Below are 15,728 nucleotides of genomic sequence, written 5' to 3'. Positions count from 1 at the left end.
TTATATGAGTAGACAACTTTTAATATGTAGGAATTCTAATAATATTAAAAATTTCGGTATTTATTCATTATCGAAATGGTGCTTATAATAACATTTTTGAATATATATTTATAAAAAACAAAAAGTAAATGGTGGAATATTAAAACAATAATCACTAATATATATGTTCATCCATAAATTTTGGTAATAAACTTATATATCATGATAGGAAAGCAATGTTTATATTAATATTCCAAAAAGGACAATATATATAATGAAAATAAGAGTACATTGGACTATGGTTATAATTATATCGGTATTCATTTAACATGTTTGATTTTTGAGAATACATATTCTATTATACTATAAAACATTAAAATTGCATATTTCGATAAACATATTATACTTATAGTATAAGATATTAATTGAAGTAGATAATATGCTGAATTGCTCAATATATAATTTTGATATATTAAGATTAATAATAGCTTTGTGAAATATATTTAAAAGAAAATATTGTTAACCATATATGTACATATAAACTTTTGAATATTAAATTCAATTTCCTCTTTAATAAAAAACTATATTATATAGTGTCTACTTAATAAAAGACACATAATTTATAATATGAACAATAAACCAAAATAATAGATAAAGTTTATTGCTTCTGAATAATCTATTATATAAATATGATAATATTTTATGAGTTTTATTATTAAAGTAAAAATAATATTATTTATTTTTATAATTAAATGAAAAGGATATATTATTATAATACAAATTTAATTAAAAATATAAATTAATTTATTAATTAATAATTATAATATTTATTATTAATAAATAAAAACACAATAAATATTTATAATTAAATTAATTATATAAAATATATATATTATATGATAAATAAATAATTAATTTTATTATATTAAATTATATATTAATTATATTAATACATTTTTAATTAAATAATATAAATTAATTATAAATATATAATATAACAAATTAATTATATTATACTTTTAATTAAAATAATTAAATAAATTAATTTATATTAATTATATATAATATTTTTAATTAAAATAATTAAATAAATTAATATATACTAATTATATTATATAATATTTTTAATTAAAAATAATTAACCAATTAATATATATTAATTATATTATATAACACATTTAATTAAATTAATTATATTTATGTAGCATTTTTAATTAAAATAAATAAATTAATATATTTATATAATATTTTTAATTAAAATAAATTAATATATATTAATTATATTATATAAAACATTTAATTAAATTAATTATTATTTTTATTAATTAAATAAATTAATTTATATTAAAAAATGATTAATTAAGTTAATTATATATATAATTAACACATTATAAATATAATATTTATTTATTATTTAATTAAAATATATATATAATTATTTATTTATAATTAAAAAAATATATTTATTTAATTAATTATTTATTTAAAAATATATATAATTATTATTTAATTTAAAAAATATATAATTAAATATTTATTATTTAATTAAAATGTATAAATAAATTGATTTATATTATTATTTAATTTAAAAATATATATAATTAATTTATATTATCTAATTAGAATAAACAAATAAATTAATTTATAATATTTATTTAATTAAAAATATATTAATTATTAAATATATATAATTTATATATTATTTAATTATATTAATTGTTTATCTATATAAATATATTATTTTTTATATAATTAATTTAATTATAAATATTTAAATAAATATTTTTTATTAAAAATGTTAAATTAATTATATTAAAATTAACACATTAAATAAAAATATTTAATATTTATTACACATATTTAATAATATTTTTATAAATTTAATTATAATATAATAAATATATAATAAATTAAAATAATTATTCAATAAAATATTAATTAATAATTAATTTATTTAATTTTTATTAAATTAACATATGTTATACATTTAATATTAATTATTTTAATATTATTTAATTAATTTAATATATTTTTTAATTATAATAATTTAATGTTATAATTATATTTATATTATATTATTTAATTAATTTAATATATTTTTTAATTATAATAATTTAATGTTATAATTATATTTATATTATATTATTTAATTAATTTAATATATTTTTTTAATTTAATAATTTAATGGTATAATTAATATTTATATATTATATTATTTAAATATATATTTATTTTTAATTAAATTATTAATAAATAATTAATTATAATTTATTAATATATAAAAATAAAAAATTAAATTATATTAATAAAATATTATCTGTTTATATTATTCCAAAGATAATAAATTTATTATTTATACCAGCTTATAATTAATATTTTGTCTTGTTTAATCCAATACTTTATTGCTTATTTGAAATGTATTATATCCTATCAAATTATTAATATATATTTTTAGTAACATGAATTATAATCATAATTTTTAACAATTTTATTGAATAATTGATATTATATATATTAATTTTACTAAAATGTAATGATTGGGTTATATATAAAGACAGTATATAACTTTTAGTATACTCAATATTTTTCAATAGATTTTCTTTAAAAATATGTATCGAATTTATTTTAACAATAATTGCCTATTGTGTTTTTTATATTAAACATTTTCATACGAAATAAATAAGACTGATTGATAACAAAAAGTATATTTTTATATAGTATTTGTAAAACAAAAAAAATCCAGTTCTATATTAGGTATAGCATCAATATATAAGGATCATCCTTAATAAAGTAAAAATTATAACTTCATAATTCGACTAAAATACATATTTTCTATGTATTTCACTTTATCTTTGGTATATATATAACACTTACATAATTATCACTGTTTTGTCTAACAACTATCATTTTTTACAATTATAAAAGCAATTTTATTAGCATTAACTTGAATAATTTATAAATATTCTATGTCATAAAATAGAATTTAAAACATATATTAATGACAATGTGGTTAATAAGTAAAATAATACAAAAGGCAATTACATATTTATAAGAGAAACTTTAACGATGTTTAATAAATAATAAATTAAATATCCGTTCCTATGAATAGCATACAAATAGTCATATCATTTATTCGATCTAGATAAAAATAATTTTAATCATTCTACTTGTTTTATTTATGGATTGAGATAAAATATGCAAAAAAATACTTGTGAAGACATTTACAAAATATTGTCTAATTTGAATTTTGCAGTAAAAATTTAATTGTATCACTAAAAAAAATGAAATGTTATTATATCACGCTACCATCATTAAATATATATTTGATTGAAATATTGATATATGCATCATGAAAAAAAGAGAATTCGCATTATTTGTCATTTATTGAAATATCGCCACCTCAAAAAAATATATAAAAAAATATAAACTAGGATAATTTAGGGTAAAAAATGAACTTTATATATAATTTTTCTTATATAATATTCAGATCATAAAGATATAAATGTATTAAAATAATAAATGTTCAATATAAGAATTAGAGAAAAACAGTTATATGTATATACCCGAATAAATTGAGAAAAATATTATATAAAACTTTATTATAGCAATTTTTGTATAAAAAGCTAATTTAATGAAAAACAATGTAAATTATATAAGTATAACAAACAATAATAGAAATAACAATAACACATGATTTATTTTTAAACACAATTTTTATAATTTAATAATCGTCTTGTTCATTATGCATCTTATTATTATATCAAATAGTATCTTTAAGTGTATCTATTCATTAAATTAATTTGTTACATCCTTTTCAAATTTGTTTAATATCTTCGAACTGTGCTTTCTGATTATACTAAATTTATTTATTTCTTTTCGTTTGACTTTAAAGCTTATTGCTATGAATATATGGAAAAATAAAAGTAATTATATCCTACATAAAATTTACTTGTCTAAATAAAATAGTACCCGAATCTATAATACATTAAAAACATACTTTGGTATTATATGTGCATTTAAAAAAATTATACAAATAAAAATATATTTATAATTAATCTAGAAGAAAAACGCATGTATCTTAACTTAGAAATGTATTATTGATTTTATCTGTAAATCCAAAAATACATAATACTTTAATATGCATTATTAATAACACTCAATTTAATATAAATTATAAAACTGTATTTTTGTGTATATGTATTAATAGATTATTGAAAATAACTTCTATAAAACGAATTTAATATATATTACACAATATCGATTGTGATTAAAAGGATAAATATAACACTTTTTTGCAACTGTATAGAATGTAATATGTTAGTTAAAAAATAAAACAAAAACCCTTTATATAATCTCATTGATATAGAATTTAATAAAGGAGAAATATAAACAAATGCTAAAATGGAATTTAATACATTATTAACAGACAACTGAGTACAAATGTTCAAAAATTCGTAAGATCAAATGTCTATAATTTATAAAATTGTGAATCATCGAAAAAAAACATACATAGACAATTTAACCATAAGTTAGCATACCATTGTATATATATTTCAGTAATAATTTACATTACATAAATATTTTTATTAATGATGTTTATTACTGGGTAGTGTATCTTGGATAGACTTTCATGACTATCCCCCTTTTTTATATTATACTTATAGCTTTAATTAAGTGTTTTATTATGCGTTTTCAAGTGCTTTTTAAAATAAATAATTAATTTATATGTAGAGTGAAATTATATGGAAATTTGATTATCATAAAATCGTTTTCTTGTAAATATACGTATTATACAGTAATTTGGTATTGAGAAAGAAATATACTTGAAGATTTAAGTATTTCTAGAACATCTTAATGAAAGAAAGAAACTATAAAAAAATTTTTTCATTATATAAATAAAAATTAGCGCTTGCTTATTGTTATAATGTCCCTTTATCTAAATAGATAGTGTTGATTTTGAGATGCATTTATTAGACAAAAATTGTTATGAAGATAATAACTGTCTATCAAAAGCGTTGATACTTGCAGTTTAAAAAATGAAAGAATATATATGGATGAATACACATTTCATTCCAAAAAATGTGTTTTTAAATTATAAAATTTTTTAATGAAAACATTCTATATTATATAAAAAAAAATAAAGAAACCTATAAATTCATTAAATATGTTTTAAGTAAATAATGGTATTTATGTTATAAATAGAAAAAGTAATCAATAAAATCAGAATAAGTACTTCGAATAAAACAAAGATAAAAATGATATAAATACATGGATCAGTATTAGTAATGTGCCTATTTAAATTTCGTAAGCATGCTACAGTATTTAAAAATTATAGATTATGTTTGATTTTATATAGATGCATCATGCCATTAAAGTACTATATTTAGTCATATTTTTTAAAGTTGTCTATATTGATGAAAACATAAAAAAATATTATTTTTTCTTTATAAATATTTTTTATTTTGGGGTAATTTGTAAAAATTATAAATATAGTTCTTATATCAACTTATTTACATGAAAATCTATGTCTATTATGCGTGTATATATGGACATGCACGCATTCATTTTTTTTGCTATTTTATTGGCATTAAATTTTTAATATTAGAAACGCTAAAATTAAAAGAAAATACTACATTATCATATTTAAAGTACTAATCTTAAATGTCATATATAGTAAATTAATATATTAGATTTGAGGATATATATTGCTCACTATTAATATAAAAGCTGCACAAAGTAAATATTTACATAGTTATGAAAGTGTAAAAGAGGTACCGTGATGCCATAATACATATACATATAATGTTTGTTTTATATAATTCAATTATTCTCTTATATATTATGTGCGCATTTTTTAAGTATGCTAATTTTAGTAATAATTATACATTTTTAAGTTAATACTATAATAGTATGACACTAAGTTTTTGAAAAAATTGTGGAGTATATAATAGGTATATGATTACAAATCATTGTACTTTTACAAGAAAAATGTATTATAATTTATTATGCTTTTAGGGATATATACATTTTGAAAATACCCATGATTTTTTTTACATAATTCAAGGTAAATGTGTTAATGTAAATTGCTTATATACAGATTTATATGTCGAAATATAACCTTTAAAATGAAAGTGTAATATAAAATATGTTACTTATAAATGCAAACAAGTTTTTATATTTGTACTATTCAGATTATATACATTTACTCTTTTCAATTATGTTAGTAATTTTAAGGGTACTAAAAGTACCTTTATGGGGTCTATTGATAATTTCATATATGCAATATAATATAATGTTGAAATGTATATAAAGTTTAATATTATTTGCTCGGGATTATTTATAAATGTGTTTTATTAATACATAACATTAACTGTTTGCATTTTATTTTTATGCATCGCTGCAACTAAATAAGGAAATATAAAGTAAAAACTTGTATAATTAAAAAAAATTTATTGCATATTATTAATTTTTAATATATCGTAAAATTGCAATTATGTCTTTAGCTTAAAAAGTAAATTAAGCCTAAGAAAGTTGAATGAAAGATGTGCTTTAAACAAATAAATATGACTTTCGTGTATAGTTTTATATTTTATTTATTAGTTAAAAATTAAAATATGTGTTTTCATGCAAAAATAACACATACCTTTAAATACACATAAAATATATTCATTCTTATATACTAACAAAATTGTAATTAATATAATAATACACTAAATGAATATTACTAGCATATTTAAATCTAAAATTTGATATATAAGGTTTGAAAAAAATTATAAATAGGTAAAAATTAACGTATAAACTTTGGGTTATGAACCAAATTATTTAAAAAAGAAAAAAAGGAAATAATATTATTTATTATAGCTTTGAGTATAAATATTATAATGGAGCTATGCATGCAAAAAACATCGCTAATAATGATGGGGGGGTGCAAAGAGTGGATGCTATCAAATTTCCATATATTAGTAATTTTTAAGAGCATTTTAAGAAAACTTATAAGTAAAATATAAAATTGTAGTTTTAGTTATATATTAAAATATATTTAAAATATCATTTAAAATGTCATTTAAAATATTATTTAAAATATGTTGATAATAGAAAAATTATGAATATATTTTAGAAACATTATTTTTCAAAATTTTTTGAATGTTTTAATAATAGCGAAAAAATGCTATAAGGGATTTTAGTTATTTCGTTCTCTTTTTTCTCTACCAATTTAATCGCCAATAATACATTGAATAATAAATATTTGCTGAAATAAAGCAAAGAAATTTATATTAAGGTAAAAGTGTCGTTAAGATATAATAATTATACTGCACTGCGTTTATATATAAGAAAAAAATATTTTTTTATTTAAAACTCACCCCTTCCAACGCTTTTATATAATATTTATAAGAATAGTTTCCAAATAATAGCAAGCGATTTTAGATGATAATAGAGTATTAACTAAAGTTTTATTATGAAAAAAAAAAAAAAAATAATGTCCAAAGAACTCAAAAGCAATAAAAAAAATATTAATATATTATTAAAAAAGGTTTTAATATATATTTATATTTTTTTATAAATATTATACTTTGAAAAAACATAAAATTTTTTCATAAATTAATTTATAATATAATATTAACATTTTATATTAAATATTTTTAGGCTTTTTATTTTTTATTTATTTTTTAAAATTTAAACTATATTTTACCTTTAACATAATTTGTGGTATATATTATTATTATTACCATTAAACGTTTTTAATCATATTAAAGAATTTGAAATAATATATTTCTATTTTTTTCCAATTAAAAAATGAAAGTCCCTAAAGTAAGTGCACTTTTTTTGGTTTTTCTCCTTTCCGTTTCTTTTTTACCATCATCTTCATTATGTGATCCAAACGCCGCCAATACTAAAATTCCTAATATTCCTAACCCAACTGCTAATGCTCAATCACCAACCGTAAGTGGTAACTCAATTGAACAAACCGCAGAAGAACCAAATGCAGCTACAAAAGTTAACAATGTACCAGTTCCAGAAAAAAAAAATGATGCACCAGTTGAAAATAAGGATATAGAAAAAGTTAATGACCAAATAAATGCAAAAAGCAAAACAAAACCATTGTTAATTTCAGCAATATCAGCTGTTGTAGCAATAGCAATTGCAAGTGCATTAGGTTATGGTATATATACAAAGAAAAACTCAAATACCCCAAATGAAGATGAACCATCTATTCCATCTACTGATGATGATACAGGTGTTTCTGAAGAATCTAACGAACAACCCATACCTGAAGAATTACCAATTCCTGAAACCACCGAAAATACTGAAACCCCACAATAATCCGTAATATAAAATATAATACATTTTAAGTTTAAGGTATATGTGACCAATTAAACTAATATTATATATCCGAACCAGATGAATTATCATCATTAGCTATTTTACTTCCAATTATATATAATGGATCAAATGTTATAAAAACACAGTTGAACTTCTTAAATTCATATTCGTATGTAAAATGGCGCCTTTAAAATTGTATTGTATTATATGGGTTATTTTATTTTAACATTTTTTTATAATTATCAAAAATTACAGAAAAAAAATTACAAATATATACATATGCAACAAAGCCTTTTAGAAGTTTAATTTTTATGCTTTAGCATTTAGTTCTAATTGTATATTTAAGATTTTATCAGTTCATAAAATGTTTTGTGAGAATAAACTGATTGCATATAATGTATATTATATATATGTAATTTTTTTCATGATAAGTAGAGTGTTATTCATTATGAATATGAACAGGTCGCATTATATTTATGATTTACTGAGTGAATAATAAAAACTCGAACGTTTTTACGACAATCATATTTAATATATATTTATTATGCAATGCGATAATAAAATTGCATCTTTGATTACATGAAAAAATTAAATCTATAAAACCATTTATGTATTATGTCTATAATTTTAAGGTGGAAATATTACATAAGGATTTTATTTTAATTAGGTTCTCTGCAATGTGTGCAACTCTGTGTAACTAAGTTTGTATTTGGCAAATACATACATCATACGCCAATATATTGCTGTTATAAGCATTTTTATTTGCCTTTGGTTTTCGATTTTTATGTTAAAGAGTCATGGTTTTAATTTGTGTGAGCAATATTAATACATTCTAATGATTCAAAAAATTAATTCTTATTTTTATGATTAATGAATAAATTTAAATGGTGATATGGTGCATCATGAATATATTTTTGCAATCAAATTATAATTTTTATACATTGAGGTATTTTAATGGATAAATCCGAAGAATATTAAAATAATTAAATAAATTAATTATAAAATTGCAAAATTTTATAAAATGTTCACACGTGCAATTATATATGCAACCGGAATATATAATTAATCTATGAAAAGTATATTTTTTGTAAAATTTTATGATTGCTAATTTTTATTTATCAAAGGTTTTAATACATTAAACTGTCGAATATTTTTAACTTTTTCTTATATTTTCTTCTATTCTTTTAAATAATATTTACTTAAAAATGCTCCCAATATATGCAAACACAAAAAAACACAAAAACACACAAAAGTAAATATGTGATGTATGCATTATACATATTTTTTATTAGTTTGTAATTTAAAAGCATACTTTAAATTAGTAAATAAATTATATGCTGGCTATAAAAAATGAAATAAATAAAAAACGGGAAATAATTCAGCCTGGATAGATATACTTGTAGTATATATATAAACTAAGTAATAAAATAATTCATTAGGTTATATATGTAACTGTTACATTAGCATTTTATACAGTTATAACAATATTATCATAATATGATTACATTATTTTACTTTTAATTCATTGTCATATTACTTATTGGCTGTTTGTTTATATATATAATCGATGCTGTTATTATTATTTATAGTAATCACTATTTATTTGCTATTTGACACTATGTTAAGCTAATTCCGTCTAAATATACACTAAAAAATGCTGGAAGTTTAAGAAAATGTATTTTATTGCAAATAACAAATATTATTAGTGGAGAGAAAATGATTTTACATTTTTGGCATAGTTATTAATGTCTAACGCGTTCTGCAAAAATAATAAGGGATATAGCAATTAAAATATATAATAAATCTATTAAGAAACATATTTAATATGGTGCTATATCAAACTTTTATTGCCCTATATTCAAAAACAATCATTTATAGGCCCCTAAAAAATACTTTTGTGAAAATAGGCATTCTTTGAAAAAAAAATACGTTTATATATGATGAGAAACATTTTATTTTAGAACTATCGTAAATGATAATATCTTCCTTTTAAGAAATGTATATATTATATAAAAATAATAAAGGATGAAATAAAGGTATTTCTAAACTAATTTTTAGTTTAACGTATTTTATGTTTTTATTTTCTTTTCTATTGTTTTTAGGTATGCACAAAATATCAAAAATTTTAATACGATATTTATGATTATTCAATTATAAATATATATATATATATATATATATTATTTGGTCATAATTTATTCATCCTCAAACTCTTTTAATATATGTTTCTCGGGTTGTACATAGACATTTATAGTTTTATTTTTAAAATTTAAAATTTACGTTTTTGCTTTCAGAATTAAATGTATATAAATTGAAATAATTTTATATTTGCTCCATGGGTTTTTTATTTTTTTTAAACGGTTAACTTAGGAATCATACATGTCGTAAATATATAATTGTACAATTTTTAACATGTCTCAGATGCGTTGTATCAATAAACGCATAATTCTATTTGTCAATCATTATATGCTTTAATTTTAGTATTTAATTTTGATTTAAGAATATCGTATTTTTAATTTAAAATTTTATTTTAGACAATATATTTTAATTATAAGAATATTTTTAAAATTATATGAGGATTATATTATTTTCTTACAGTAATTAAATTTCATCAGGTTATTTGGTATGCATGCATATGTGATTATTAAATTATAAAATAAAGTTATGAGAATATATGATACGAAATTCATAAAATAATTTTAAATAATATTAATAAAAAAATTTAATTTAATGAGATCAATAGAAAAATAAATGAAACTTACAATATTTATTTCTCTTTTTCATTATGTATAAATTATGAAACCATTATCTAAAGAATAAGCTCAAATCAATAAATATACAGATTCCTAATAATAAAAAATTTAATTTAAAAAAAAAAAATAAAAATATTATAAACTTTTATATTAACTTATTTAGTATGGTAATTTAATTACCAAAATATGAAGATAATAAATACTTTATTGCATATTAATCTAAAATTATTTTTCTGTGCTGCTTGTTTTTGTTCTCGTGTCGATAAAATCATATATTAATTATATATACATTTTTAAGTGAAAACTAAATATACTTTTGCTATAACTATATATTAGCATACAAAAGGAAGAATATATTAATTGTTATATTTTCAAAAAAATACAACGTTCGATGGAATATATAAATGAATTTAAATAATAAATTTTAAATCAAGAAATATGTATCATTAAAGACGTTACTTTTCGTAATATAAATGTCATAATATATTAGAATAAAGTTGTAAATATAAAATGGAAGTTCACAAATTTATGTTAAGCATTATTGCTGTACTTTTTGTATATTGGAAGACATCTCACTATTATCATTTTAAGTAAGGATTATTCCTCTTATTATGCTTGAAAACTTATATGAACATATGTTTATGAGAATTTTAACTTTACATGGATACTTATTTGTATATATAATTGCTTCTTTATACATTATTCACATGTATGAACTAAAAAAGCAAAATATTATTAATGCATAATTTTAATGTCTTTTATTGCAGATATAATACACAATGTTTTAACGAAAATGATTTTTATAAATTAAAAAATGGGAAACGATTTGCAAGAATTTTGCGAGTGGATGATATAAGTATATTTAAAGTATATAAAAATGCTCAGCATCAAGAAGGCAGTCACCAGGAAATCATGGAACCACCAAACTTTAATTATAATTTTATAGATTCCAATACATCTTTTGATATAAATGAAGATGTCGAAATGACAGAGTATATTACATTCACAATTGACACATGGAATCAAATTTTTTTAACTATGTTTGAATTGTATAATTTTTACACAAATGAAAATAATATTACAGATAGTCGATGGAAGTGTATGATGTGGAATGATATATGGTACAGATATATAGAAATTTTAATTTCTGCGATCAATGAAGTTATTCAAAGTTCATCTTATTCAGTGGCGGATATTCAACCCATTATACATGGATATATGGTTAAATCTATTGAAGATTTTTCAGCATTTTTAGAAATCATTCAGAATGAGTGGGAATTAAAACTTCGAAATGAAGAACAAGAAGCAGAGATAAGAGAACCAGAAATTGAGGTTTCCGAATCTGAGAGTAATGTTGCGAAAATAAACGAATAGACCCGAGTTATTAGGAATTCTTTGAAGTATAAATATATAAACGTGGTGAAATTTTTTTTTGTGAAATTTTATGGATATTTCTTGGTTAATAAAGCATTGATTAATTAACATTATTTTATATTAATACCGAGTATTATTTGTGTTTATATCAATAGAACAAATTTAATTTAATATGAACACATATAATGAAAAATCCATTTATTTTTAGAGATAATATTAAGAAAATAATTATAAAAACCTATAATTTATATAAATAAATCAGGATCTATATTTTTATACATAATGGAAAATAAGGATCATCAGTAATATTCCCTATTCAGAAATTATAAATGATAACTCAATGGCAATGATAATATATAAAATATTTTGAATACAGAAACAAAGTGCGATATATATAATAACCCTTAATTCGTTTTTTTAGAAATTTGTAAAATAAAAAAATAATATATATTAATACAAAAACAAGTTCGCAAAGAAATTCAATTTCATAAAATATAATACTTATATTTATTTTTATAATTTAAATAAATCATGCGAGTCAAATATATCATTGATATTTTATAAAAAGGCAATAATCAAGATAACATCTTTCTACATAATTGGAAGTTATCTATATTTATTGCTGCAAATGTTTATTTATATTTTACCGTTATTTTGTCAATTGTTTAGTATTCATATGCCAGAAGTACTGATATGTCGAATTTCATATGTATGTTTATGATTCTATTAAATTATATAGATTGTATGTATATAATACCGAAATATACTGTGTGTATATAATGCCGAAATATACAGTGTGTTTGCTTTATTTAAGAACTTTTTATTTGTATGTCACATAACATTTTTAATTTAAATTATAATTACCATCATCCAAAACTCCTTAACAATTTTATATACAATATTATAAAATTGTAATAAGATTCATTTTAAACATATTACCTATTCCAAAATACATGTGAATTAATATATAATAATAAAATACAAATGCATTATCATGCGTCAAAATTTTGTAAAATAACATTGTCTATAACGAAATAAAGTTTGTGGTTTAATAGTTTTTTATATTGTTTAAAAAATATATATTATTAAAAACTGTTAAGCATTTAAATAATATATTAATATAGAATTGTGTTATATATATGTATAAAAACTTATTTATTTTTTCATTAAATTATACAGTTTGTTTATTCCCCAGTTTATATTTTTGTTAAATTTTTAATTTATATTAATAGGAATTTTTTATATGGTTTTATTTGTTTACCATAAAGATATAATATTAGATTAAGGATACAATAACTTTTATGCTCCATAGTTTTGAGCTATATATAAATTATTAAATATACAAAATATATTATAAGATTGATAAATGTGACCCATATATTAATTTACTGAACAATTTTAAAAAAACATATGATAACTTTAGATATTTAGTCATAATGGGTAATACAATAAATAATTTAGGTATAGTTATTAAAGAACTTACACCAAAAATTATCAGAAATTATTCTATATATGGATTTGTAAATTAAGAATGTAAACAAGTTCATTCAAAAAGTGCAAAGGGTAATACAAATGATGCATCTAATTTATTAGAAAAACATGGCCCCAAATATAGTACATATTCATCAGACATAGAGAATAGAAGCACACATCCTGGAACTGACATTAAAATGAACAAAAAAACATCAAATGGTGTATAGTAACAAGCACTAAATTTGATGTAGTGGGTATTGGGAATATAGCTATCTCAATACTCATTATTCTACCATTTATATATAAGGTAAATAAGAAGAAATTGTTAAATATACAATTTTTAAAATATTTTCTTCATAAATAATTACGAATAAAAAAATGTCATATATTTTTCTTATTTTTATGTTGGTATTTATCATTTGGATGGGGAAAAAGTTGGAGAGAAACAAGCATGAAAAAGGTTATAAATTGAGAAAATTCTAAGTCGTAAATTGCGTCGATGAAAAAATGGGATTATTAAATATATACAAACTTATGGAGGCCGATTCTGTACCATTTATTAATTTATTTTTTGTTTATTTTTTTTGTTTATAAAAGAAAAGACGATTTTTTGGAATGATAAATTTAATTAACTTTTATTTTAGGGTTAAAAATATATGGCTCCGTATTTAAAAAATATAAAATTCAATCAATAATAAATAAATCACACCCAATTTATTAGCATAAATAATTAGGGCTTTAATATGAGGAAACAATGTTAAGACTCACTTACCCCATTTTTATAAAAAGGTATAGAATATATTTTCTATATTAGGAAATGTTCTATGATAACTATTGTGTTATATTTATGTTTTATTTTAAATAGTATTTATAAAAATAAAGACATTATAGTGCTTAAATATTAAAGGTGATATAATATGACAAAATAAAGCGTTTCTTATCAACTGTACTTCATTTTTTGGTTTCATATGTATTATTCGTAGTTATTCATATGAGGTATACTTAAAAATATGAATATTTTATATGATTTAAATAGAAATAATATATTTCATGTTACATATTCATAGCTATATTATATAAATAAAAATATTACATGCTTATCATGGAAATCATATATTTAAAAAAACGAAAAAAAAAAATAGAATATTATTAAATAATATTAAGCACTTGAGAAGTATAACAATAATGTATTCATATGCAAACAACAACTGTTGTTAATTGTTTTTCATATGTTTGGATATATTTATTTACAATATATATATATATCTAATATTTTATTATCATAATTAATACTTATTAATTTGCTTGTAGATAATCAATAGACAAATATAAGTTTATAAACTATAAAACATGTTATTAAATGAGCCTTTAAATTATACTATAGATTTATTTATATAAAAATATGAAAAAAAAAAAAATATTGTAGAATTTGTTACATAAACTTATTTTTTTATAATTAAAATAATATACTCTTTATAAAAATAGCTTGTTATTTGAAAAAAAAGCGTAAATATAAAACATTTTGCAATTATTTATCTATATATTTGGTGGTAGCTGTTATTATATATTTATATGACGATATATGCATATAAACTAATGCATTAATTTATTTATATTTTAAATATTAAAAATAATTTTGTTATATTAAATATAATGGTTCAAATAAAAAAAAAAAAATTCAGAAAATACATATTTTTATGTATTTAAAACAAATTGTTTATATATTTTTTTATGCGTTTAAAATAAATTATTTATTTATTGTTATTATCTATATTAAAGTAGAAATAAAATATTAACTTTTGTTAACTTATAATTGCAGGATTATAA

At 18.5% G+C, this 15,728-nt stretch overlaps 2 protein-coding genes and 1 pseudogene across 2 annotated transcripts, besides 1 other annotated feature; all 3 read left to right on the top strand.

Moving 5' to 3' along the window:
* Positions 1-7,773: 7,773 nt before the first annotated feature.
* PY17X_0203000 (early transcribed membrane protein) lies at positions 7,774-8,301 on the top strand (the record flags this gene model as incomplete). The annotated part of the gene is made up of 1 exon (XM_725486.1): positions 7,774-8,301. One exon carries the CDS (start codon positions 7,774-7,776, stop codon positions 8,299-8,301), a length of 528 nt encoding a protein of 175 aa, XP_730579.1.
* Positions 8,302-11,564: 3,263 nt separating this feature from the next.
* On the top strand, positions 11,565-12,428 carry PY17X_0202900 (Plasmodium exported protein, unknown function; the record flags this gene model as incomplete). The annotated part of the gene is made up of 2 exons (XM_725021.2): positions 11,565-11,644; positions 11,822-12,428. 2 exons carry the CDS (start codon positions 11,565-11,567, stop codon positions 12,426-12,428), a joined length of 687 nt encoding a protein of 228 aa, XP_730114.2.
* A 1,301-nt stretch (positions 12,429-13,729) lies between these two features.
* Positions 13,730-14,384, top strand: PY17X_0202800 (annotated as a pseudogene).
* Positions 13,730-14,384: a sequence feature (YIR protein, pseudogene;~PIR protein, pseudogene).
* Positions 14,385-15,728: the final 1,344 nt, after the last annotated feature.

The sequence above is a fragment of the Plasmodium yoelii genome, assembly GCF_900002385.2.
Source record: "Plasmodium yoelii strain 17X genome assembly, chromosome: 2".
Classification (NCBI taxonomy): domain Eukaryota; phylum Apicomplexa; class Aconoidasida; order Haemosporida; family Plasmodiidae; genus Plasmodium; species Plasmodium yoelii.
This window is presented reverse-complemented; position numbering and strand designations above follow the sequence as displayed.